The sequence below is a fragment of the Dipodomys merriami genome, unplaced genomic scaffold (genome assembly GCF_024711535.1).
Source record: "Dipodomys merriami isolate MVZ:Mamm:240054 unplaced genomic scaffold, mDipMer1.0.p SCAF_158, whole genome shotgun sequence".
In the NCBI taxonomy this organism is placed as follows: Eukaryota; Metazoa; Chordata; class Mammalia; order Rodentia; family Heteromyidae; genus Dipodomys; species Dipodomys merriami.
The window spans coordinates 2,080,251-2,107,579 of record NW_027202915.1 but is presented as its reverse complement, the minus strand read 5'-3'; the positions used below and the strand labels follow the sequence as shown (position 1 = coordinate 2,107,579).

General features: G+C 43.0%; 1 protein-coding gene and 1 non-coding gene across 5 annotated transcripts in view; both read right to left on the bottom strand.

Moving 5' to 3' along the window:
• Lin9 (lin-9 DREAM MuvB core complex component) overlaps positions 1 to 27,329 on the bottom strand; it is a 48,915-nt gene that overhangs the window by 5,353 nt on the left and 16,233 nt on the right. For 3 of the 4 annotated variants that reach the window (XM_070023137.1, XM_070023138.1, XM_070023140.1), the window contains exons 5-13: positions 24,440 to 24,573; positions 22,905 to 23,030; positions 18,535 to 18,692; positions 12,476 to 12,609; positions 9,673 to 9,792; positions 9,286 to 9,387; positions 6,458 to 6,538; positions 4,406 to 4,531; positions 1,244 to 1,423 (exon numbers count right to left, since the gene is read on the bottom strand). In XM_070023137.1, the coding sequence (XP_069879238.1) occupies positions 1,244 to 1,423; positions 4,406 to 4,531; positions 6,458 to 6,538; positions 9,286 to 9,387; positions 9,673 to 9,792; positions 12,476 to 12,609; positions 18,535 to 18,692; positions 22,905 to 23,030; positions 24,440 to 24,573 (1,161 nt within the window). The remainder of the gene's footprint in view (positions 1 to 1,243; positions 1,424 to 4,405; positions 4,532 to 6,457; positions 6,539 to 9,285; positions 9,388 to 9,672; positions 9,793 to 12,475; positions 12,610 to 18,534; positions 18,693 to 22,904; positions 23,031 to 24,439; positions 24,574 to 27,329) is intronic. The other variant, XM_070023139.1, reaches the window with a different exon arrangement.
• Positions 12,299 to 12,362, bottom strand: Trnaa-ugc (transfer RNA alanine (anticodon UGC)). Its single transcript has one exon. It is a non-coding gene; the product is annotated as a tRNA-Ala (tRNA).

The window sequence follows — 27,329 nt, the reverse complement described above, 5'->3', positions numbered from 1 at the left end:
GGCCTAATATCCAATAGATACAAGGAGCTCAAGGAACGAACTTCTCCCAATCCTAATAAATCAATCATTAAATGGGCAAGGAGCTCAAGGAACGAACTTCTCCCAATCCTAATAAATCAATCATTAAATGGGCAAGAGAGCTGAGGAGAGACTGCTCAGAAGAGGTAAGAATGGCAAGGAAACACATAAGGAAACGTTCATCCTCCTTCGTCATGAAGGAAATGCCAATCAAATGACCCTGAGATTCCATCTTACCCCAGTTAGATTGGACACATTGTGAACTGGAACAATAACAAATGCTGGCGGGGATGTGGGGAAAAGGAACCCCACTGCACTGCCGGTGGGGATGTAAACTAAACCACCACTCTGGACAGCAGTCTGGAGGTTCCTCAAAAAGCCCAACAGAGACCTTCCCTGCGGCCAGCCATACCACTCCTGGGCATCTTCCTGAGCACCACAGCCAGGATATGAGGACACCTGCACATCCATGTTCACTGCTGCACTATTCACAACCGCCAAGACACAGAAACAGCCCAGATGCCCCACAACAGGTGAGTGCATCCAACAACTGTGATACCGATACACAATGGAATCCTATGCAGCTATTAGAAAGAATAATGTCATTTGCAGGGAAGTGGATGGAGCTAGAACCAATCATATTACGTGAGGTAACCCAAGATCAGAGAGACAAATGGCACATGTTCTTCCTGATATACAGGTGTTAAGACTTAAACCACACTGGGATATGACAAATTACACAGAGACCAAAAGAGGACAGACTAAGGAGAAAATCATAAAAGTGCAATACCAAAGCACCTCTTCATATTAGAAAAAATAATATACATTCTGAAGCAAACTCTACAGATATGGAAACAAAGAACTTTCATCTTAAATTTGTGATTTCATGTATGTATGTATGTATGTATGTATGTATGTATGTATGTATGTATGTATGTATGTATGTATGTATGTATGTTGTTGCGCTTGAACTCTACGCCTGGGTGCTGTCCCTCATTTCTTCAACCCTCAGCTAGTGCTCTACCACTTGAGTCACAGCGCCACTTCTGGTTTTCTGGTGGTTTATTGGAGATCATAGTCTCACAGACTTTCCTGCCCTGGCTGGCTTTGAACTGTGATCCTCAGATCTCAGCCTCTTGAATAGCTAGGATTACAGGCGTGAGCCACTGGTGCTCAGCAGTATAACTATTTAATCAAAATCATGAAATACTTTGTCTGAGATTACCTTAATTTGTAGTAAAATAGCTGTAAGCCTGGAGATCAGGTCTGTGAGGTTTTGGTTTTCCACACAAGGCTGTCCAGTGGAGGAATTTGCATGCCGAACGATCTCCTGGGCCTCTTCCTCACAGCGGCGCCTCATGTCTGTTGGCTGATCAGCTGGCTGGAGCCCCTGGTCTGGGGCAAGCTGACCATGCAAATGGAGACGCAGATGAAAGCTAGGAAGGGCCAGGCTTTGCATGCACGTGTGTCTACACTTTATTTTTTTGTCTGTCGTGGGGCTTGAACTCAGCCTGGGCGCTGTCCCCAGCTCTACCACTTGAGCCACAGTGCCATTTCTGGTTTTCTGATGGTTTACTGAAGAGTTTCACAGACTTTGCTGCCCAGGCTGGCTTTGAACCATGATCCTCAGATCTCAACCTCCTGAGTGTGTGAGACCCTGGCACTCAGCATGATTCTCACTTTGTAACTAAAGTGATGTCCACTCTTACAAGCTTTCCTCTGATAGTTTTTCCTATGCTCTGGGGCTTGAACTCAGAACCTGGGCGCCATCCCTCAGCTCTTCAGCTCAAGGCTATTTTTCTACCACTTGAGCCACAGCGCCACTTTGAGTGGTTTCTTGGAGACAAGAGTCTCATGGATGTTTCTGCCGGGCCAGCTTTGAAGTATGATCCTCAGATCTCAGCCTCCTGAGCAGCAAGGGTACTCAGGGCCTGGCATGTTTTAAAATTTGTTATGCTTAATTTTTTTTTTTTTGTTGGTCGTGGGGCTTGAACTCTGGGCCTGGGCGCTGTCCCTCAGCTCTTCAGCTCAAGGCGAGCGCTCTACCACTTGAGCTACAGCGCCACTTCCGGTTTTCTGGTGGTTTATTGGAGATAGGAGTCTCACGGTTTCTCCTGCCCGGGCTGGCTTTGAACCGCGATCCTCAGATCTCAGCCTCCTGAGTAGCTAGGATTACAGGCGTGAGCCACCAGCGCCCGGCTAGTTATGCTTAATTTTGATATAACTTTAAACAAAAGTTAAATATGAGAATAAAGAGGAGCTGGGAAGGTGGCTCCATGCTTGGGTTCGATTCCTCAGCACCACATAGACAGAAAAAACTGGAAGTGGTGCTGTGGTTCAAGTGGTAGAGCGCCCGCCTTGAGGTGAAGAGCTCAGGGACAGTGCCCAGGCCCAGAGTTCAGGCCCCATGACTATACAAAAAAAAAACCAAAAAGGGCGAGGGGCTGGGAAGATGGCTTCAAGCCCTACAACCTACAAAAAAAAAACCCAAAAAACTCTTTTTCTTTTTCCTTCTTTTCTTTTGTAGCTTTTTTATTTTTCCTCCCCAAGGCTGAGGACTGAACCCAGGGCCTTGCGCGCGCCGGGCGGGCGCCCTTCCACTGGGCTAAACCACCAGCCCCTCCTTCTTTTCTTTCATAAGCCTGCCTGCCTTCCTTTCTTCTTTCCTGTCCTAAGTTTGAACTCAGAGCCTGGGCACTATCCCTGAGCTTTTTCATTCAAGGTTTGCACTCTACCCCATGAGCCACAGCGCCACTTCCAGCTTTTATCTGGTTGCCTGGAGATAAGAGTCTCACAGATTTGAACTGAGATCCTCAGATCTCCAAACCAGATAGGGTTCCAGGCATGAGCTCACTGGTGCCTGACTATGTCCTGTCTCTTTAGATCTCTGCTCGGAACCATTCTGCAATGGTTTACAATTTCCTTAGTTTTTTTTTTTTTTTTTTTTGGTCAGTACTGGGGCTTGAACTCTGGGCCTGGGCACTGTCCATGTGCTCTTCAGCTGAAGGCAAGAGCTCTACAACTTCAGCCACAGCACCACTTCTCGTTTTCTAGCGGTGTATTGGAGATAAGAGTCTCATGGATGGGGCTGGGAAGGTGGCTCAGTGGTAGAGCGCTTGCCTTGCATGCATGAGGCCCTGGGTTCAATTCCTTAGCACCACATAAGCAAAAAAAAAAAAGCCGGAAGTGGCGCTGTGGCTCAAGTGGTAGAGCGCTAGCCTTGAGCTGAAGAGCTGAGGGACAGCGCCCAGGCCCAGAGTTCAGGCCCCATGACCGGACCCTCCCAAAAAAATAAATAAAATAAAATAAAAGAGTCTCATGGAGCTTCCTGCCTGGGCTGGATTTGAACCGTGATCCTCAGATCTCAGCATCCTGAGCAGCTAGGATTACAGGCGTGAGCCACTACCACTGGCTCAAACCTCCCAATTTTATTTTATTTTTTTTTAGGCCCCCCAATTTTAAGTGGTAGTGTTGAACTATCCTTAGTAATATCAAATGTGAATGGTAAATCAAAATAACTTGTCACTTATAATTCCTAAAATCCAACAATTCACAGTTCCAAGATAAAGTCTGAAGAAGAAACAAAACTGTATGCATAGAATGAGCATAGCTTTCTGAAAAGTATAGAGTATTATGTATTTATTAAAATAACAAAAACAAAAAACAGAAAAGAGTCTCCTGTTCTTTTTTGGCCAGGCTGGCTTTGAACCTTGATCCTCAGATCTCAGCCTCCTGATAGCAAGGATTATAGGTGTGGAGCTACCTGTGCCCAGCTTATTTAAGTGGAAAAAAAAAAAAGATACTTGGACGAAGGAGTTTCAATTTGACAAGTCAGTTTATGAGTACAAGGCATTGAAGATCAATTATTTTGCTTGGCAGGATGATACACACCTATAATCCCAACACTCAGCAGCTATGGGAGGTGGCAATAGGGCAGTGGTGGCTCATGCCTGTCATCCTAGCTACTCAGGAGGCTGAGATCTGAGGATTGTGGTTGAAAGCCAGCCCAGGCAGGAAGGGCATGAAGACTCTTATCTCCAATGAAGTACTCAGAAAAAGCCAGAAGTGGTGCTGTGGCTCAAATGGTATAGCACTACTAGCCTTGAGCAAAAGCAGCTCAGGGACTGCGCCCAGGCCCTAAGTTCAAGCCCCATGACTAGCACAAAAAAAAAAAAGAAAAAAGAAGCAAGAGTTCAAGGGCAGCTACCATCTCAAAAAAACACTCTCTTCCCCCCAAAACAACAAAAACAAAGAATATTTGAGGAGTGCACAAAATAAGGTTCCCCAAAGGACCTTACTCAATGATACTGGCTTAGGTTCTGAAAGTGCAGATGGAAGGATTAAGCTTCAAGCAGAAACACAGAGAGAGATTCATATAATCACCTACCTCATAGCAGTACTGTTGAACTTTATGTAAAACTTTGTTTAGGTCCTTGTTCAGCTGTTCAAGCTCTAAAACAATTGTTGCATATCTCCGCTGAAATTCAATGCCGATTGGCATGGAATATGATTTCTGAGAAGAAAATCAGATCTTGGTAAGTTTTTATTATTATTACTACTGTTATTAGCTCGGCCTGGTGGCTCATGCCTATAATCCTAGCTACACAAGAGGCTGAGATCAAGGCTCAAAGCCAGTGCAACTGCAAGTGAGGCTGTGGCTCACAACGATAGGGCCGTAGCCTCGTACAAAAGAGATCAGGGACGCGTGCCCAGGCCCGGAGTTTAAGACTCATGACTGGAAAAAAAAAGACATTATTAAGTAGTAGTTGCACACATAGGTTACAATTTCAAAAGTCAGACTATGAATCTAATGCTTTTTTTTTTTTTTTGGTCAGTCCTGGGGCCTGAACTCAGGGCCTGGGCACTGTCCCTCAGCTCTTCAGCTCAAGGTTAGCACTCTACCACTTGAGCCACAGCGCCACTTCTGAATTTTTCTGCTTATGTGGTGCTGAGGAATCGAACCCAGGGCCTCATGCATACAAGGCAAGCGCTCTATCACTGAGCCACCTTCCCAGCCCTCCACCATTCTTTTTGGCAGACAAGATATCTCAGTTCTTTGCCTTTCTCACTTGGAAATGTATGCGGAGGATAGTTCTATATCAAGTTTATTTCAAGTTACATAGTGTTACACTGTACACACACGTCCCTTACTGATGGGCATTCTGGGTGTTTCCATAGCACTGCAAACCACACAGTTTCCCCACGGGCCCCTGCTGTAAAGAGAAGGGTTGGGGGTTCTTACTCCTCACGGAATGCCTCACCAATGCCATGACTTGTTCAAGATTTTGTTTTTGCCACTTACAAATTCAAGACTCAGCCGGGCGCTGGTGGCTCACGCCTGTAATCCTAGCTACTCAGGAGGCTGAGATCTGAGGATCGTGGTTCAGAGCCAGCCCGGGCAGGAGAGACCGTGAGACTCCTATCTCCAATAAACCACCAGAAAACCGGAAGTGGCGCTGTAGCTCAAGTGGTAGTGCGCTCGCCTTGAGCTGAAGAGCTGAGGGACAGCGCCCAGGCCCAGAGTTCAAGCCCCACGACCGACCAAAAAAAAAAACAAAAACAAAAACAAATTCAAGACTCATTTGTGTTTTTCCCTCTGTAATATGTCTATTCATACCTTTTGCCTACTGTCTTCTGAGTAGTGGACTTCTAAATTTCACAGCATGTTTAAAAAATGTTGACATTTCTTAAATTAAGAGTACTCTAGGGGCTGGGAAAGTGGCTCAGTGGTAGAGTGCTTGCCTTGCATGCATGAGGCCCAAGTGGCTCAGTGGTAGAGTGCTTGCCTTGCATGCATGAGGCCCTAGGTTCGATTCCTCAGCACCACATAAGCAGAAAAAGCTGGAAGTGGTGCTGTGGCTCAAGTGGTAGAGCACTATCCTTGTGCTGAAGAGCTGAGGGACAGTGCCCAGGCCCAGAGTTCAGGCCCCACGACCGGCAGAAAAAAAAAAAAAAGAGTACTCTACCACTTGAGCCATAGCTCTACTTCCAGCTTTTTGGTGGTTAACTGGAGATAAAAATCTCAAAACCACAACTCTCAGATCTCAGCCTTCTGAGTAGCTAGGATTACAGGTGCGGGCAAAAGGCCTCACCCCGTGTGTGTGTGTGTGTGTGTGTGTGTGTGTGTGTGTGTGTGTGTGTGTGTGTGTGTGTGTGTGTGTGTGTGTGTGTGTGTGTGTGTGTGTGTGTGTGTGTGTGTGTGTGTGTGTGTGTGTGTGTGTGTGTGTGTGTGTGTGTGTGTGTGTGTGTGTGTATGTGTGTGTGTGTGTGTGTGTGTGTGTGTGTGTGTGTGTGTGTGTGGTCTCAACCTTTTTAAATCAAGATAAGCAATTGAAGAGAAAAAGGCCTGCGTGTGTGTGTGTGTGTGTGTGTGTGTGTATTTGGTCTCAACCTTTTTAAAACAAGATAAGCAATTGAAGAGAAAAAGATAAATCCTTACCAGTTTTTCAGCTTCTGTGTTCATTTCCCTTAATTTCTTGATATGTTCCTTTTTAATCATGAGAATTTTTGATAATCTAGTCTACAGACAAAGAAGGAATATTTCACAATCAACAGAAGCATTTAGCTACCTGTCAGTGTACAGAACCTTACTCTGTGGCCCAACTTGGACTCCTCTTGGCATCCTGAGCACTGGGATTGCAGGCGGACACCATCACCACCAAATCTGCCCTTCCAACTCTTCACTAAGGTGATTGGATAGCAGATTTTAATGTTTTGATAGAAAAATAGCAAAGTATTTTATTTCATATATTTGGTCAGCTAATGGAAAAATATAATATTTAAATCCATTGCAACTAGGACATATTAAAATGTAACATGTCAATCTGAATAAGCTTTTACAGCTCAAGACAGGACAATGTACAGATCAAGAGATCAGAAACTATAAGAACTGATATGCAAATGTTAAAATCCCAATTTCAGTCATTGTAGGTATGTATGTATGTAGACCATGGTGCTTGAACTCAGGGCTTAGGCGGTATCCCTGAACTTTTCTGCTCTACCACCTGACCCACAGTGCCACTTCGAGTTTTTTTTTTGTCAGTTGTGTGGCTTGAACTCTGAGCCTGAGTGCTGCCCCTCAGCTCTTCAGCTCAAGGCTAGCATTCTACCACTTGAGCTACAGAGCCACTTCCAGTTTTCTGGTGGTTTATTGGAGATAAGAGTTTCACGGACTTTCCTGCCTGGGCTGGCTTTGAACCACAACCCTCAGATCTCAGCCTCCTGAGTAGCTAGGATTACAGGTGTAAGCCACAGGCGCCCAGCTCCACTTCAAGTTTTCAGGTGGTTAATTGGAGATAAGAGTCTCATAGACTTTCTTGCCTGGGCTGGCTTTGAACCACGATCCTCAGATCTCAGCCTCCTGAATAGTTAGGATGACAGGGTGAGCAACCAGCACCCAGCTACAGTGATACTTAAAAAAAATGCATATAATTAGAGAATGCTAGAGTCTCATTGTTTTCTAAACTTGGCAGCAAAAACATTTAACTGTATTACTATGAACCAAATAATAGACAAAGGATAGTATTTCTTAGCTTTTTCAGCTAAGATGCACTAGTTTTCTGGTTGTTAATTGGAGATAAGATTCCCATGGACTTTTCTGCGCAGGCTGGCTTTGAACAGAAAATTCAAAAACATATTTAGCCAAACTGACATAGACACAACTATATACCAAATGGACACAACTATATGACATTCTGGGAAAGCCAAAATTAGGGAAGAATAAATAGATCAATTGAGTCAGGTGCTGGTGGCCCAGCTCCAGCACTGGATCAACAACAGCAAAGAGCGCTATTCCAGTGGAGAGGCTGACAACGGGGGTCTATACGTGTGTGCAGTAGACTACAGGGAAAGTACTGGTACCTTCCTTTCAGCTTTACAGTAAATTTAAAGCTGCACTGGAAATAATGTATATTAATTCTTTGGGTGGGGGATCGGGGGAGGGGAGTGGGGGGTAGGAGGTGGTTATGGAGCTTGAACTCTGGGACTGGGTGTTGTTCCTGAGCTCTTCAGCTCAAGGCGAGCACTCTACCACTTGAGCCACAGCGCCACTTCTGGTTTTCTGGTGGTTTATCAGAGACAAGAGTCTCATATACTTTCCTGCATGAGCTGGCTTTGAATGTGATCCTCAGACCTCAGCCTCCTGACTAGATAGGATTACAGGTAAAAGCCACTGGCACCATGCCAGAACACTTTTTTTTTTTTTTTTTACTTTTTACTTTTTTTGAGCCAGCATTTCACTATGCAGTACAGGCTGCCCTTGAACTCACTATCCTTAGCCCTCCAAGTGCTGGACTGCAGTAGTGTGCTATTACATCAGGTTCATTACTTTTTAATAATCAGACTAAAGCTGGGTGCTGCTAGCAGCTCATATCTGTAATCCTAGCCACTCAGGCTGAGATCTGAGTGGAAGCCTTGCATAAAAAAACTAAAGGGCCAGGTGCTGGTGGCTCATGCCTGTAATCCTAGCTAATCCTAGCTACTCAGGAAGCTGAGATAGATGGATCATGGTTCTAAGCCAGCCCAGGCAGGAAAGTGGTAGAGCACCAGCCCTGAGCAAAAGCTGAGGGAAAGCTCCCAGACCCAGATTTCAGCCCCAGGATTGGAAAAAAAAAAAAAAAAAAAAAAGATTATTTAGAAACATTGCTACATACAATATTTCTACTCTTAACTTACTATGCTTTTGACTTAGATTTCTTAGTCTCTAAGAACTTGCTAAGTACTTAGAAATAGTAGTTTCAAGTTTCAGGAAAGTTTTTAATGCCAGGTAAGGTAGTTTAAACCTATGTGCACAAACCTCCTAGCTACTTGGGAGGCAGAGACAGGAGACTGCACTTTGGGATCGGCCAGAGTGTAAGAGTTCATGAGACTCCTCAGAGAATGAGAGGATGCAGCTGTACACACCTGTCATCCTAGCAACAAGTCCAAACAGAAAGGTCACAGTCTAGGCCAGCCCGGACATAATACAAGACTCTTATCTTTAAAATAATTGATGCAGAGACTGGCAGGATGGCTGAAGTGATAGAGTGTTCACTTAGTGAGGTCAAGGCTGCAAGTTGAAACTCCAGTACCACCAAAACAAAATAGACCTCTTACTCCTTTTTGGCTGTTACAACTTAAGTTTTACTGGAAACAGTGAAGTCCTGAAAATTCACAAAATGACGAACAATATGTGCAAAAGTATTTGGCTCTAGAAAATTTTTGAACTTTAGTAACACAAAAGACATTAAATTTTTATACAAACAGCAAAATATTCAGAGCAGTTCTTACCACTTGAATAAGAAATTCTACTGGAAAACCTCCTAATGTTTCAGTGTCAGAGCCAGAAATTTTACTTCTCCAAGGTGACTGCCCTAATAAAGGGTCATTATCCTATGGGAATAGAAGGCAAACATCTAATGAGTGACTGCTCAAAAAGAGTATCTGACTTTTAGATAAAGTGAAAATTCTGTTATAATTTACACTGTATTAAAACCTAATAGGAAGGAAAACATTTCTGGATTTGAAGTGGCGTGACTACTTATCTATTTTAATTTTTGATAACTCAAAATAATATGGGTAGCTCCTAAAGTTGTTATACTAGATGTTTATATCATAAGAACACAATTCAAAATAAAATAATCAAATCACTGGTAGCATTTATATACTACTACTCACTGTGATTGGAGACTGGAGAGGAGGAGTATAATGTAGTCGTGGTGGGGTCATAAAAAATCGAGAAGGCCGCTGTTTCTGTCCAAAGGCAGCAATTGGCATTGTTTCATGAGGTTCATTACTCTTTAACAAAAGTGAACAGTCCACAACTTAGAAAAGTTTATCAGAAGCTAGGTACCAGTGGCTCATACCTGTGACCCTAGCTACTCAGGAGGCTGAGATCTGAGGATCAGTGTTTGAAGCCAGTCCAGAGCAGAAAAGCCCCCATGAAACTCTTATCTCCAATTAACCACTCAAAAACCAGAACTGGAGTTGTGGCTCAAGTGGTAGAGCACTAGCCTTAAGCACAAATAGGCTCAGGAATAGTGCCCAGGCCCTGAGTTCAAGCCCTACAATCGATGAAGAAAAAAAAAAAAGTTTACCAGTCATTTAAGCTTTATACATGAGATACATACTCACAGGCTATGATTTATGATGATACATAAAGTGCATTCTGATTTATCATAGAATATATTAATCTAGGGCTGGGAAGGTACATGCATGAGGCCCTGGGTTCGATTCCTCAGCACCAAATAAGCAGAAAAAACCAGAAGTGGCGCTGTGGCTCAAGTGGTAGAGCACTCGCCTGGAGCTGAAGAGCTGAGGGATAGCGCCCAGCCCAGAGTTCAAACCTCATGACCAGCAAAACAAAACAAAGAATATATTAATCTACAGATATCAAAGGCTCAAATGCAGATCAGAAAATGTAAACATTGGGCTGGGAAGGTGGCTCAGTGGTAGAGCGCTTGCCTCACATGCTCAAGGCCCTGGGTTCGATTCCTCAGCACCACATAAGCAAAAAGAAAAAAGCCAGAAGTGGCGCTGTGGCTCAAGTGGTAGAGCGCTAGCCTTGAGCTGAAGAGCTGAGGCCCAGAGTTCAGGCCCCATGACCGGACTCAAAAAAAAAAAAAAAAAAAGAAAAAAAGAAAATGTAAACATTAAAGTGTTGTCAAAAGGTTGAACTCACAAAGGAATCAAAAGAAGAAACTATCAAAGGGTCACACAATTTGAAGAATTAACCAGTCACATTATTCTATGGGCCAGTGGCTCATGCCTGTAATCCTAGATAATCAGAAGCCTGAGATCTGAGGATTGCAGTTCAAAGCCAGCCCAGGCAGGAATATCTGTGAGACTCTTATCTCCAATAAACCACTAGAAAACTGGAAAGGAGCTGTGGCTCAAGCGGTAGAGTGCTCGCCTTGAGTGAAAAACGTCAGGGACAGTGCCCAGACCCTGAGTTCAAGCCTCACACTAAAAATAAATAAATAATAATAAAAATGAAAATAAAAAAATTCTATGGCCGCCGGGCACTGGTGGCTCACGCCTGTAATCCTAGCTACTCAGGAGGCTGAGATCTGAGGATCGCGGTTCAAAGCCAGCCCGGGCAGGAGAGACCGTGAGACTCCTATCTCCAATAAACCACCAGAAAACCGGAAGTGGCGCTGTAGCTCAAGTGGTAGAGCGCTCGCCTTGAGCTGAAGAGCTGAGGGACAGCGCCCAGACCCAGAGTTCAAGCCCCACGGCAGACAAAAAAAAAAAAAAAAATTCTATGGCCACCTTTGGCTATTTTCATTTATACTATTTAAACATTATCTACTGTAAATTAAACTATTTAGCGAAGGAGACATTTCTGAGTGGCTGCATATTGAAAATTGCATTGATAATACAGAAAAGCAATTTTCTGAAAATTTCCTCATTTAATAGAAAACTGAAGAAAGGTACATTTTGCTCTTTGAGTCTAAACTTTTCTTTTTCCTTTCCTTTCTATCTCTTGTCTAAAAGGATGAGGAACCAAAAAAAAGGGGGGGGGAGTATAGGGAGGAGCTCTCATGTTAAGCAGTGTGCATAATTTGTGTGTGTGCACACGCGCGTGCATGCTAATCCTGCAGTTTGAACCCAGGGCTTGTGTGCTGTCCCTGAGCTTTTGTGCTAAAGGCTATTGCTCTACCACTTCAGCAACAGCTCTACTTCCAGCTTTTTTGGTTGTCAACTGGAGATAAGAGTGTCATGGACTTTCCTGCCCAGGCTGGCTTTGAATCGTAATCCTTAGATCTCAGCTTCCTAAATAGCTAGGGATATAGGTGTGAGCCACTGGCACCCAATTAGCTCCAGAACCTTAATTAATGAATGTATGTGCCTCCATGCTATCATTCAGAAAGTGAAGATATTAGTACCCACCATATGTAACTGTGAGGCTACAACAACAAGACATAAAATAAAAGATGGTACTTCATGCTTTTAAAGGCATTTTGTAAGAGGCTATTCTTTAACCTAAAAGCTAGGCTGAAAATGTAGAGTAGCTTCTTCCTAAGATTATTTAGTAAGCAGTGATTGGTTCTATTATACTGTGTAGGCAAAATATAACAGACATGAATCCTGGTTTCAAAAAATACAGGGGTCTAGTAGACAGGGTTAGGAACTCCTAAGGATCTCTTCAGTTTTCAACATGAAATCTTTTTTTTTTTTTTTTTTTAATGTCGGTTGTGGGGCCTGAACTCTGGGCCTAGGCGTTGTTCCTCAGCTCTTCAGCTGAAGGCTAGTATTCTACCACTTGAGCCTCAGCCCCACTTCCATTTTTTTTCTGCTTATGTGGTGCTGGGAATCGAACCCAGGGCCTCATGCATGCAAGGCAAGCGCTCTACCACTGAGCCACCTTCCCAGCCCCTTCAAAATGAAATCTTGACTCAGAAAATACAATTTCTAAGAAATGTCTATCCAACGTATTTAATATGCATAAAACACAAGTGTATTATAAAATACTACTTACAAGAACTTCATAGTCAGGAATGGTGTGAGTCCCCAGCCCTGTCCTGTCAAAAGTTACTCTATAAGTAGCATTAAGTGTGTCTACAGCATCTATCTGTCCAGTGAAGAGACCATCATGAACACCACGTAGCCGGGCTGAAAGAAAGACAGACTTTATCACATTTGGGAGATAGAATTATACAGAAAATATATAGTATTGTCTCTTAGTTTTATTATTATTATTATTTTTTTTGTCGGTCGTGGGGCTTGAACTCTGGGCTTGGGCGCTGTCCCTCAGCTCTTCAGCTCAAGGCGAGCGCTCTACCACTTGAGCTACAGCGCCACTTCCGGTTTTCTGGTGGTTTTATTGGAGATAGGAGTCTCATGGTCTCTCCTGCCCAGGCTGGCTTTGAACCTCGATCCTCAGATCTCAGCCTACTGAGTAGCTAGGATTACAGGCGTGAGCCACCAGCGCCTGGCTGTCTCTTAGTTTTAAAATGAACATGTATTATATTTTAGATTTATCGATGCACAAATGAAATCACATAGCTACTAAATTAAGGGGGAAATATATTAACATTTAGAGTTTAAACTTCTAAAAAAGTAAAGTAGCCAGCTGCTGGTGACTCATACTTATAATCAAATACACTCAGGAAGCTGAGATCTGAAGATTGTGGTTTAAAGCCATCATGGACCTTTTTTGAAAAAACTCTCTGAGACTCGCACTTTACCAGACTCCAATTTACCAGAAAAATGCTGGACTGGAGGTGTGGCTCAAGTGAGAGAGCACTAGTCCTGAGTAAAAAAGCCAAGTAAGAGCATGAGACCCTACGTTCAAGTCCCAGTAAAGGCATCCACACATACACAAAAAGAACTTGGACAGCCAAGTATGGTGACTCATGCCTGTCATGCTACTTATGTGGGAGTCTGAGATCAGGAGGAATTCAGTTTAAGGCATCAGGAAAAAGGTTTACAAACCTCATCTCAACCACTAAAAGCTGGTTGGTCATAAGTCAGGTACCAGTGGCTTACACCATGCAATCCTAGCTACTCAGGAGGCTGAAATCTGAAGGTTGCAGTTTGAAGGCAGCCTGGGCAGTAAAGTCTGTGAGACTCTTATCTTAAATACCAAAAAAAGCTACAAGTGGAGGTATGGCTCAAATGGTAGAGCACTCTAGCCTTGAGCACAAAAGCTCAGGGACAGCACCCTGGCTCTGAGTTAAGTACCAGGACCACTAAGAAAAAAATGAAAGAAATGATCTGTGCTTTGAGAGTGTAGCAGGAAAACACCGTATTGGTTTGAGGTGCCTCTGTTTTACTGGAATGAGGCATTACATGATTCTACTCAGTTGGTCTCAGTTTGGAGAGCAGAGTTACCAGAGATTGAAGTATAGGTGAGGCAGAGAAGTTGGAGAGATGTTATAGTGCAGTGACAGAATTTCAACTGAAAGAAGCTCAGGAGATGTATTTGTACAATATGGTGACGATAGTTAATACATTTTTTTCAAAACTGATCTATATTTCCAAATATATTGATATAAAAAGTACTACATCACAGAAATGATAGTCATCCTGGGCGCCTGTGGCTCACGCCTTTAATCCTAGCTACTCAGGAGGCTGAGATCTGAGGGGCACCATTCAAAGACAGCCCTGGCAGAAAAGTCTGTGAGACTCATCTCCAATTAACCATCAGAAACTGGAAGTGGCTGTGGCTCAAGTGGTAGAGCTCTCGCCTTGAGCTGAAGAGCTCAGGGACAGCGCCCAGGCCCAGAGTTCAAGCCCCACAACTGACAAAAAAAAAAAAAAAGAAAAAAGAAAAAAAAGAAATGATAGTTATGGTTTGGTACTCTTGTTTTGTTTTTTCTGCTCAAGGCTAGTGCTCTACCACTTGAGGCACACTTCACTTTTAGCTTTTTATTGGTTAATTGGAGATAAAGAGATTCATAGGCTTTTCTGCATAGACTAACTTCAAACCAGGACTTTAAGATCTCAATCTCCTGAGCAGCTAGCATTACAAGGGTAAGTCAGCAGCACCCAGCTGCTGGTCACTTTTTTTTGGTTGTGCTGATCCTGGGGTTATATTTTGTTATTGCTTTTTCTGTGTATGTGGTACTGAGGAATTGAACCCAGGGCCTCATGCGTGCAAGGCAAGCACTTGACCACTGAGCCATCTTCCCAGCCCCTAAATTGAAAACTTTCCTCAGTCTGAAGAGTTACATGACTTCTGGCTGGAGCTAAGTACTAGTACACAAGAGTCTGCCAGCAGTTGTAGGGACACCCCACCCCCACCCTTGACTTAGTGGCTCACTAGATAGAGGCAGAGTACTTAGTACTTAACAACAGAGGACACAAAACAAAATTAGCCAAGGTAAGAGGTGCATGGGGCAAAGTCCAGGGAAACCTGGTGGCCTGTTCTAATTGAGTCACTAAGGACTTGTTTACATCCTCCAAAAACTTGCTGTTATGGTACTAATGAAGTTGTGTTGACCCAGGAAGCTCATAGAGACTCAGTGCCATACGGAGGGGAGGGGTGTCTGCCCAGCACACACTGAGATTTCAGACTTTTGAGGAGAATATACGTGTCGAGCACAAACCACATTATTTGTGCTGTCTAGACTCAGGAAACTGCTTTCATTGATTACAGAACAGTGGGCCATTTCCAAAATTCAAGTCCCCAGAAGCCAGCCAGGGTAAGTCCTTTCTAAGAATTGCAGTATCTTGGGCTGGGAAGGTGGCTCAGTGGTAGAGTGCTTGCCTTGCATGCATGAGGCCCTGGGTTCCATTCCTCAGCACCACATAAGCAAAAAGAAAAAAACTGGAAGTGGTGCTGTGGCTCAAGTGGTAGAGCGCTAGCCTTGAGCTGAAGAGCTGAGGGACAGCGCCCAGGCCCAGAGTTCAGGCCCCACGACCGGACCCCCCCTCCTCCCCCCCAAAAAAGAATTGCAGTATCTGGCCTATCTTCTTTTTTTTGTTGGTTGTGGAGCTTGAACTCTGGGCCTGAGCGCTGTCCCCCAGCTCTTCAGCTGTAGACCAGTGCTCTACCACTTGAGCCTCAGCCCCACTTCTGGCTTTTTCTGCTTATGTGGTGCTGAGGAATCGAACCCAGGACCTCATGCATGCAAGGCAAGCACTCTACCACTGAGCCACCTTCCCAGCACCCCTTATATTTTTGAATAGTAACAGTTTATCAGTTATATTTGAAAACACTTTTCCCATTCTCTAAATTGTTGCATCTGTCTATTGTGTAGTTTGCTATAATTCCACTCATCTACTTTTGCTTTTTGAGGGAAAGATTTCTATACTGATATATTCAAAATTAACAAGTAGAAATTACCCAACCCCAAGAAACAGACCAAAAAAAAGATTGAAGAGAAACGAACAGGATAAAGGAGGTAGACTCAAGTCATTGAGTGCCTACCTAGCAAGCATAGACCCTGAGTTTGGTACCCCAGGGGGAAAAAAGAAGAAGGGAAGAAAGGGGGGTTGGGATGGCAGCCCTATGTTCTCACTCCGCTGTTGCGCTTGTAGCTGGAGCTCTACAACTTTATTTATTTTTATTTATTTATTTTTATTTATTTATTTAGCCTCCTAGGGCTTGAATTCAGGGCCTTGGGTGCTTCCCCTGAGCTTCTTTTGCTAGGCTAGACCTCTATCTACCACTTGAGCCACAGCTTCACTTCCAGCTTTTTGTTGATTTAGTGGAGATTAAAATCTCATAAACTTTTTTGCCTGGGCTGGCTTCAAATTCTTAGATCTCAGCCTCCTGAGTAGCTAGGAATACAGGTGTGAGACACTGGTGCCTGGCTTTTTCTTAGGTCATGCGGCTTGAACTCTGGGCCTTGGAGCTGTCTCTGAGCTCTTCAGCTCAAGACTAGTGCTCTACTACTTGAGCCACAGCACCACTTTGGGTTTTTTGGTTGTTAACTGGCAATAAAAGTCTCACAAATTTTCCTGCCCAGGCTGGCTTTGAACCATGATCCTCAGATCTCAGCCTCCAGAATAGCTAGGATTACAGGTTTAAGCCAACAGTGCCCGGCTATGGTGCCTGGCTTTTAAGCCTTTTTTTTTTTTTTTTTACCAAGTTTCCAGCCTTGGGGCTGGAAAGGTGGCTCAGTGGTAGAGGGCTTGCCTTGCATTCATGAGTCCCTGGGTTCGATTCCTCAGCACCACATAAGCAGAAAAAGCTGGAAGTGGTGCTGTGGCTCAAGTGGTAGAGTGCTAGCCTTGAGCTAAAGAGATAAGGGACAACTCCCAGGCCTAGAGTTCAGGCCCTAGGACCAACAAAAAAAAAAAAAGAAAAAAGAAAAAAAAGTTTCCAGCCTTAAGTACTCTATTATAGCACAAGAAAATTCACTAATCTAAGATCTAAGAAACTCAATGAACCATAAGCAGTGAGCATAGTTAGATATATCAAATTTCTGAAATGTAAGGATAGAGAATATTAAAATCTGCAAGAGGAAAAAATGATTCATGACATAGAGGAAAAGAGCAGCACAAGTAATAGATACATCTTAGCAGAATCAATCATCAGAAACAATAAAGGTCCATCCAATGCAGTGAGGTATTTGACAAACCTAAAAGAGCAACCAAAAAACAAGCAACCCTTCCAAAAATAGAAAAGAAGTTAAACATGGTGGTGTGTTCCTCTGATTTCTGCCTTAGAGGCTGAGAAAGATCTTGAGTTGGAATTGAAGGCTAGCTGGAGCTACTTGGAAAGACTCTCTCAAATTCACTCCCCTAAAAAAGCAAGAGAAATGAAGACATTCCCAGATAAACACAAATGGAGGGAATTTGTTATTAGTGGACCTCTTGGGAAGAAATATTGTTTAAGAAACCCCTTGTGGGCCTCAACAGTACTATACACCTGAAATCTTTGATACTCAGAAGGTGGAGATCAGGAAGAGAGCAGTTTGGGCTCGTCTAGGTAAAACTTAATCAACAAACTGGCATGGTTGTACATGCCTGTGATCCCAGACATGTGGGAGACCTAGACAGAGGGCCCAAGGCAGACCCAAGGCAAACTATGAGACCTTAAAAGGACTAGGGTGTGGCTCACTTGATAAAGCACCTGCCTGCAAAGTGCAAGGATCTAAATTCAAACCAAAGCATCATCAAAAAAATATTAGTATACATTTTTCCTATAGATGGAATAATAATACTACGGTGGGCACCAGTGGTTCATGCCTATAAACCTACTTAAGAGGTTGAGATATAAGGATTACAGTTCAAAGGGAGCCTACGCAGACACCAAGAGATTCTTTTCTCTAACCAGCAACTAGCCCAGAGTGAAGATGTGGCTCAAGTAATAAAACATCAGCCTTGAGCAGAAAACACTAAGAAAGAACACAAGGTTCTGGGCTGGGAATGTGGCTTAGTGGTAGAGTGCTTGCTTAGCATGCATGACAACCTGAGTTCGAGTCCTCAGTACCACATAAACAGAAAAAGCCAGAAGTGGCATGGTGGCTCAAGTGGTAGAGTGCTAACCTGAGCAAAAGAAGCTTAAGGACAGTCCCAAGCCCTGAGTTCAAGCCCAGGACTGGCAAAACAAACAAACAAACAAAAGCAAGGTTCTGAGCTCAAGTCCCTGTGTCGGCACAATTTCAAACAAAGAAATGGACCACTTCTAGACCAAAGGTAGTAAGGACAGTGGTACTGAACTAGTTTAAATAAGGCTGGGGGAGCAAATGTGGCAATGAGAGATGAAAGATGTTTTAATTAAAACCACACAAAGGTGTATTTATTCACATTCACAACAATTTCCTTTAGGTTATATTACTGTAAATGTTACTTTGAATCAATATACTTTTTGTGCCGGGCACCGGTGGCTCACGCCTGTAATCCTAGCTACTCAGGAGGCTGAGTTCTAAGGACTGTGGTTCAGAGCTAGTCCAAGCAGGAAGTCCATGGGACTCTTATCTCCAATTAACCATCTAAAAACCAGAAATGGAGCTGTGGCTCAAAGTGTTAGAGCATTAGCCATGAGCGAAAATGCCCAGGCCCTGAGTTTAAGCCCCATGACCACCACCACCCCCCCTCAAAAAAAATTACAAGTCACAATAGTAATAAGTTGCCCTCGCTTACCTGTAACTTTGGTTCCAATAACCAGAGGCAAAGGAATTTCATCTGGGAGGTCTTTGAACTGCGAGACATCTGCAACTTTCCTTTGTTGTAAGAGCCTTATTTTTTGCCGCTTCTGTTTTAATGCTGATCTCTCTTCCTCAAAAAATGCAGAAGAACATCTAGAATTTATAAAAATCACATAAACTGATAACTACCCTCAATAAAAATTGCTTCTTTTCCCCTCTCATTCTTTTTTTTTTTTTTGGGTCTGGTCGTGGGACCTGAGTGCTGTCCCTCAGCTCTTTAGCTCAAGGCTAGCACTCTACCACTTGAGCCACAGCGCCACTTCTGGCTTTTTTCTTATGTGGTGCTGAGGAATCAAACCCAGGGCCTCGAGCATGCAAGGCAAGTGCTCTACCACTGAGCCACCTTCCCAGCCCTCCCCTCTCATTCTTGAATACTGTATTTAAAATGGGTAATCTCCATGAGTATTCCTTTAACTATTATGGTACCTTTACTTGATTTTGACAGTACTGGGATTTGCATTCAGTGTCACATCCCCAGCTCTCCAAACATATACGTTTGCGTGCGTGCGTGCGTGCGTGCGTGCGTGTGTGTGTGTATGTGGCTACTAAGGAGGCTGAGATCTGCGGATTGTGGTTCAAAGCCACCTTGAGATGGAAGTCCATGAGTCTCTTAACTCCAATTAAGCACCAAAAAAGCTGAGAATGGAGTTGCAATTCAAGTGGTAGAGTGCTAGTCTTGAGAACAAAAAGCCCAGTGACAGTAACCAGGCCTTGAGTTCAAGCCTCAGGACAAGCACAAAAAAAGCAAAAAATTTGAAGTAATGTTATGACAGGAGAACTATTATATGACCTTCACAGAAACTGAAGAATTATAACAAAGAGTACAATAACCACTCATATATATATATAAATATAAAATATGTATAATATACACACACACACACATATTTTTTTTAAGTCATGGGGCTTGAACTCTGGGCCTGGGTGCTGTCCCTAAGCTCTTTAGCTCGGGGCTAGTGCTCTACCACTTAAGCCACAGCACCATTTCTGGCTTTTTCTGTTTATATAGTGCTGAGGAATCGAACCCAGGGTCTTAGGCATGTGAGGCAGCACTCTAACACTGATCCACTTTCCCAGACCCACTACTCCTATATTCTGATGGACATGAATTAGAAATAAGGGCTCAACTTTCTGAAAAATGCAAGATTAGAACAAAAGTCCCTCAATGGCCTAATGAGATTATCAAAGACTATACTACATTATCAGTATGAAATACACTAGGTAACAGAATGTCAATCTTGTTCATTTAAATGGAAGAAATACTTAAACATCATAAGAAAGACCATCTTTCAGCCGGGTGCCAGTGGCTCACGCCTATAATCATAGCTACTCTGGAGGCTGAGAACTGAGTTTGATCAAGGTTCACAACTAGCCCAGGCAGGAAAGTCTATGAGACTCTTATCTCCAATAAACCACTCAGAAAACCAGAAGTGGTGTTGTGGCTCAAGTGGTAGACAATGCCCAGGCCCAGAGTTCAAGCCCCATGACCAACAAAAGAACAACAACAACAAAAAGAGCATCTTTTAGTAGAGGTATTAAATAGTAGTGGCTTGATTAAAAAATTCTCTGAGAATTTTATCACCACTTACAGATGTCACTAAAATAAATTCTTTTTTTTTTTGCAGGGGGGGAGGGGGGAAGAGAAGGGCAGTAGTGGGAAGGGACAGGTTGTCGGTTGTAGGGCTTGAATTCAGGGCATAAGTGCTATCCCTAAGCTTTTTCTCTCAAGGCTGGTGTTCTACTGCTTTTAGTCACAAAGCCACTTTCAGTTTTCTGGTGGTTAATTGGAGATAAGAATTTCATAGGGGGGGCTGGGAAGGTGGCTCAGTGGTAGAGCACTTGCCTTGCATGCCTGAGGCCCTGGGTTCCATTCCCCAGCACCACATAAGCAAAAAGAAAAAAGCTGGAAGTGGCGCTGTGGCTCAAGTGGTAGAGCGCTAGCCTTGAGCTGAAAAGCTGAGGGACAGCGCCCAGGCCCCACGACCCAGACCCCCCCCAAAAAAACAAAAAAAAAAGAAAAAAAAAGAAAAAGAAAAAGAATTTCACAGGGGCTGGGCACTAGTGTCTCATGCCTGTAATCCTAGCTACTCAGGAGGCTGAGATCTGAGGATCACAGTTCAAAGCCAGCCTGGGCAGGAAAGTCTGTGAGACTCTTATCTCCAATAAACCACTAGAAACTGGAAGTGGCGCTGTGGCTCAGGAGGTAGCATGCTTGCCTTGAGCTGAAGAGCTGAGGGACAGGCCCAGAGTTCAAGCCCATGACAGACAAAAATAAAATAAAATAAAATAAATTCACAGGGCTAAGAAAGGAGGTAACAATGCTTGATAGGAAATGGACTCGCTACCTTGCTCATGTAACTATAACCTTTCTATACAGTATTTTTACAATAACAAAAGTATTTAAAAAAAAAAAAGAATTTCACAGGGCTGGGAATGTGTAGTGATGGTAGGGTGCCTGCCTAGCATGCACTGGGTTCGATTCCTCAGCACCACATACACAGAAAAGGCCAGAAGTGCCACTGTGGCTCAATTGGTAGCGTTACATCCTTGAACAAAAGAAGCTCAGGGACGGTGCTCAGAGTTTGATCAATAGGTCTGGCAAAAAATAAATAAATGAAATAAAATATCTTGAACATTCTCCTAACTATACACATAACACGAGAACTTGATCTAATTCTAACATCTCAATTTTTTTAATGGTTATTAGTATTTTTAAAATACATTTTTATTATAAAAATACTGTATAGAGGGGTCACAGTTACACGAGCAAGGTCATGAGTACATTTCCTGTCAAGCATTGTTACCTCTTCCTTTGTTTTTCCCCTACGCTCCCTTTCCTCCCACTTCCACAACTACACTCCCCACTGCCCCCCATGTTCATTTTTCAACAAAGTGTCTTGTGCATCTCACTGTTACAATGGGTCAACCTGTATCCTGTAGTAGCATTTTGTTTTTTCCCTCCCCCTCCTCCTAACATCTCGAATTTTTAATTGAAAGTAGTAAGAGGTTTTCAGTACCTAGATGACAATCAAAAAGGAAAAGTTATCTCATATGAGAGAAAGTAACCCTGGATAGATTAACTTGATTTCTTTTTTCTTTTCCTTTTTTGTCATTTAAAGGGCTTGAACTCAGGGCCTGGGTTCTGTCTCTGAGCTTTTTCATTCAAGGCTAGCATTCTACCACTTTGGCTACAGCGCCACTTCTGGTATGCTGGTGGTTAACTGGAGATAACAGTCTCAAGGACTTTCCTGCCTGGGCTGGCTTTGAACAGCAATCTCATCCTCATCCTCGAGAGTAGCTAGGATTACAGGATTGAGCCACTGGGCCCCATGTGCTTTCTATTTGTATATTAAAGTATATCAGACATTTAAAGGCTCTTGAAATGATAAATGATTTCACAAAGGATATTAACAATGTGCATATAGCCTTATAACTTCCTTGAATATTTCTTATGTGTGTGCTGGTCCTGGGACTTGAACTCAGGGCCTAGGTACTGTCCTGAGCTTTTTTGCTCAAGACTAGTGTTGAATCACAGATCCACTTCTGGTTTTTTTGCTGATTAACTGGAGATGAGAGTCTTAAGGATTTTCCAGCTGCAGCTGGCTATGAACTATGATCCTCAGATCTCAGCTAGTTATTAGAGATGTGAGCCACTGGAGCTTTGGCTTCCTTTAATACTTTTTAGGATAGTCCTAATACTCAATATTTTTTGGAACAAAGAACAGCATTGGTAATTGAAAAACTGAAATTATGTTTAAAACCTGAGTTCTGCATTATATGCACATATGGACATGTGAATGCCAAAAGCCCTTGTATAATTTACTGATGCTGATAAAAATATGGGGGGAAAACTTATGATATGAGCAAATATGAAACTGTATGTTTATTTATAAGATTAAAATCAACTACATTAAAGTAGTTTAGCAGGGCACATTTAGCATATGATAAATTATTTTGTAAAGTAATCTTTTGGCACTGGTACCTTTCAAGAATTAAAAAAAAAAAAAATCAATCCAAACGTCAGTGGCTCATTCTTGTAATCCTAGCTGATACTCAGGATCATAGTTTAAAGCCAGCCTAGGTAGGAAAGTCTGCGACTCTTATCTGCAATTAACTATCAAAAAGCCACAAGTGGAGCAGTGACTCAAGTGGTAGACAGAGTGCTAGGCTTGAGGGGAAAAGCTCAGTGACAGAGCCCAGACAGAGTTCAAGCTCCAGGAATGGCATAAAATAAATAACTAAATCAATAAATCAAGGAACTAATGATAATACTATTTCTTGACTTTAAACAAACATTATTTTTACCTCCGTGGTTTTCCCATTAGCCGCCTGATTTTTCCCCACTCTACTCTTGTCAACTTTCTTGTTTTCAAATTAGGAAAAGATTCCTTTAGGCATACACAGAAGTCATTATCACCTTCGAAAAGTGGTCTGCAAAACAGAAATGGAATTTCCTTGGTTAATAAATAACATGCTATTTTTCAGACATAAAATCCAAAGTATGCATTCTAATTTTCCACACTATACTAACAATCCAAAATGCCACTTTCACTCTGTCCTACAGATAGGCAAAGAGGCACAAATTCCAAGTGCTAAAGGTAAATCCTTAGCATGTGTGAAATACTTAACATATAAAAGCTATTTGGGAAATGCCATAAGGGCTGGAGGTTTTAGGAGGCGCTGATTTTCATTGGAACCTCTACCTGCTCTATTATGTGGGAGGCCATACTGGCCCTGGCCTTACATCTGATCAAAACAAACAATACTAGCTACAAAGTACCTACGTCCCAGAGGTAATGCCATCACCAAGGAGTCTTCTTTGGGACTGAGCCAGTCTCGGAGCACTGGAGGACTCTTAATGGTAAGCTTAGGTTTTAGGAACCTTCAGACCCCATGGAAGCTCCCTCAAGCTCCATGGAAACGGGACAAAAACAAAACAATTATACTCACGAGCTTGAGAAGGCAGAAGTTCAATCTAACAATGATACATACATACATGCCTCAGGCTCAAATATTCATACTCATGAGATTCATAAGCTTTCAGAGGAGACAAATCGTTTGGAAAAGAGGAAGGAACTTTGCTGATTATTTGAAAATCAATTTTTCTCAGTAATTCTATTGTCAAATATTGGATTTTAGCCAAATATTTATGTCCGCTTCAACATTTCTGTGCTATTATATTCCCCAAGTAAAACAATACGCATATAAAAATCCTATGCAGCTAGGCACCAATGAGTCACACCTGTGATTCTAACTCAGAAGGCTGAGTTTTGAGAATCATGGTTTGCAGCCAGCACTAGCAGGAAATCCATGAGACTCATCTCCAATTAAGCAGCAAAAAGTTGGAAGCAAAGCTGTGGTTCAAATGCTAGAGCATTAGCCTTGACCACAAAACTTCAGAGACAGCAACCAGGCCAGGCCCTCAGTTCAAGCCCCAGCACTGGCACAAAAAAGAGGGGTGAGGGAGTAGAGGAAGGGGAGAAGCCAGTGGCTCATACCTAAAACCTTAGCTAGAAGCTGAGATCTGAGGATCGAACTTTGAAGCTAGCCCTACGCAGGGAAATCTGAGATTCTCATCCCCAATTAACCAGCAAAATCAGAAGTGGAGGTATGGCTCAAGTGATTGAGTGTCAGCCTTGAGCAAAAAAAAAAAATCTAACAAACAGCACCCAAGTCCTGAGATCAAGCCCCAGTATTAGCACAAAAAAGGGAGTGGTGGTCATGGCATATTCAAGTAGAAGGCTAGTAAGTTCTTGCACCTGCTTAATAAGAGGTCCTGAGTTCAAACCCCAATTCCACCACAAAAATTAAAGTAACATGATATAACCCATGATACATACTTATCTATATTTGAATAGAACCATTCATATATACACCATTTATGTGCTTTGGGAAGCTTCAGTAGGTTACGTAATCGAAAACCAATCTTCTGTGATGCTTTCTTATCTGGTGTTGACATTGTTGCTGTAAATTTCTACATGATGAAAAAAAATAGAATTATAGCTCCCCTAGTTAAAAATGAACATTTAGAATATTGAATACATTTGTAAAAAGGCAAGCTATACTTAAGTACTCAAAAGATTCATGGAATTTTTTTGTTAAGAAATATGCCGATCCTTTACAAAGTTAAACCCTCAACTTTCATCACACATTCTGAGAAGGAATGTGAAATATTTGCCCCACCATGTTCAAAGTGCAATGACTTCAATTAAAAGACCAAAAAGAAGATTGCTAGGCTCAGTGGTACAGTGCTTGCCTGGATTTGAACAAGTGTACACATGGGCAGGCAAGCAAGCACTAGTCTTAGTCTGAGAAGTGAATGCTATACCAAACAATGAACTATGTTATTCAAATGTTTTCGATAACTAGAAAACATAAAGCTTCCCAAATGTCTGCATGATAGATAACAAATCCTACCAAAGTATAACAAAGAAAATAGTGTTATACTCCTGTAGTTCCAGCTACCCAGGAGGCAGAGAGAGGAAGATGGAGAATTCTGAGCAGTTATTGAGACTACATTAAGAAAAAAGCGGGCTGGGAAGGTGGCTCAGTGGTAGAGTGCTTGCCTTGCATGCATAAGGCCCTGGGTTCGATTCCTCAGCACCACATAAGCAAAAAGGGAAAAAAAAAGCCGGAAGTGGCGCTGTGGCTCAAGTGGTAGAGCGCTAGCCTTGAGCTGAAGAGCTGAGGGACAGCACCCAGGCCCAGAGTTCAGGCCCCACAACCGGACCCCCGCCCTCCCCCCCCCCAAAAAAAAGATAAAGCCAGGTGCTGATAGCACATTTGTAACTCTGGAGGCTGAGACCTGACACCTGCAGTTTGAAGCCAGCCTATGCAGGAAAGTAGAAATGTGGATCAAGTAGTAAAGCACCAGCCTTGAGCAAAAAAAAGCCAAAGGACAGTGTGAGGCCCTAAGTACATGCCCCAGTTTTGTCACAAAAAGAACAAAAGAAAAATAACAAAAGAAAAGGTGAAGTGATGAAGTGAGAGTGCTTGCCTAGCATACTCAAGGCACTAGTTCACTCACAGGTACTGCAAAATAATAATAATAATAAAGTTTGGTGCCAGCACAAAGAAGAATAAAAAAACAAACCATTAGCTAGAATGACCAAGAAAATAAAACTAGATGGGCACTATTTTAACTGGAGGCTGTTTTCAAAATGCCTCCCAATTTATTGTGTTAGACAGCAGATCCTCAAGTCACATTAAGGTACTTAAAAGAGTTAAAACCTGGGTCTGAGAAGGTGGCTCAATGGTAGAGTGCTTGCCTTGCATGCGTGAGGCCCTGGGTTCGATTCCTCAGCACCACATAAGCAGAAAAAGCCGGAAGTGGGACTGAGGCTCAAGTGGTAGAGCGCTAGCCTTGAGCTGAAGAGCTGAGGGACAGTGCCCAGGCCCAGAGTTCAGGCCCCACGACCAGGAAAAAAAAAAAATTAAAACCTTTAAAAGGTGATAAGAGCCAGGAAATGGAGACTCATACCTGTTATCCTAGCTACTCAGGTGGCTGAGATCTGAGGATTGAGGTTCAAGGCCAGTCCAGGCAGCAAAGTCTGTGAGACTCTCATCTCCAATACACAAATCAAAAAAAGCTGGAAGTAGAACTGTGCTCAAGTGGTACAGCACTAACCTTAAGCACAAAAGCGCTAATGACAGGCCATTACCAGGACCCACATCAAAAAAGGAAAAAGGTGATTAGGTGGTAAGGACCCTGCCCTCATGAATGGGTCGATCCATGAGCAGATAAATGAGTCCTGAGAGTGGCTTTAACTACCAAAGTAAACTCCCCCTGGGACCCTCACTCCTTTTCTTGGCCTGTGACACACCATACCACACCTTAGCAAAAAGATGGCCCTCATCAGATGGTGAGCAGATGCCAGCCTTCCAAAACTTCCAGCCTCCTATACCTCCAAAACTATGAGTCAAAAACAAACTTTTCTTTTTTCTTTTGAACAGTCCTTGGGCTTAAACTCTGGGCCGGGGCGCTGGCCCTGAACTTTTATGCACAAGGTTAGTGCTCCACCACTGACGCTACAGCTCCACTTCCAGCTTTTTTTTGGGGGGGGGTGGGGTGGGGTAGATTTTAGTGGAGATAGAGGAGTTTCACCAACTTTCCTGCCTAGGCTGACTTCAAACTACAATCTGCAGACCTCAGCCTCCCCAGTAGCTAAGATAACAGATGTGAGCCACCAGAGTTTGGCTCCAACCTCTTTTCTTTATAAATCATTCCACTGTTGGTAGTGAGTTGCAGAAACAGAAAACTGCCAGACACTTGGCAGAATGTGTTTCTTTCCACTCCAAAAATCCTAAGCAGTTAAGGACTTCAGTTCAAAGCCAGCCTAGGCAGACAAATCCAAGAGACTCGTCTCCAATTAAGCGCAAAGAGCCAATGCTGTTGATGGCTCTTGCCTGTAATCCTAGCTACTTCAGAAGATTGAGGTTTGAGGATCAAGGTACAAAGCCAGATTGGGCAGGAATGTCCATGAGACTTTTATCTCCAATGAAACATGAAAAAAGCCACAAAAGGAGTTGTGGCTCAAGTGGTAGAGCACTAGCCCTGAGCAAAAAAGTTCAGACAGTGCCCAGGCCCTCAGTTCAAGCCCTAGAACTGGCTCACAAAAAAAGTCAGAACTGGTGTTGTGCTCAAGTGGTAGAGCACCAGCTATGAGTAGCAAAAAAGCTGACTGAGGGCTGAGGGTGTGGCTCAAGTGGTAGAACAACTGCTCTGCAAGC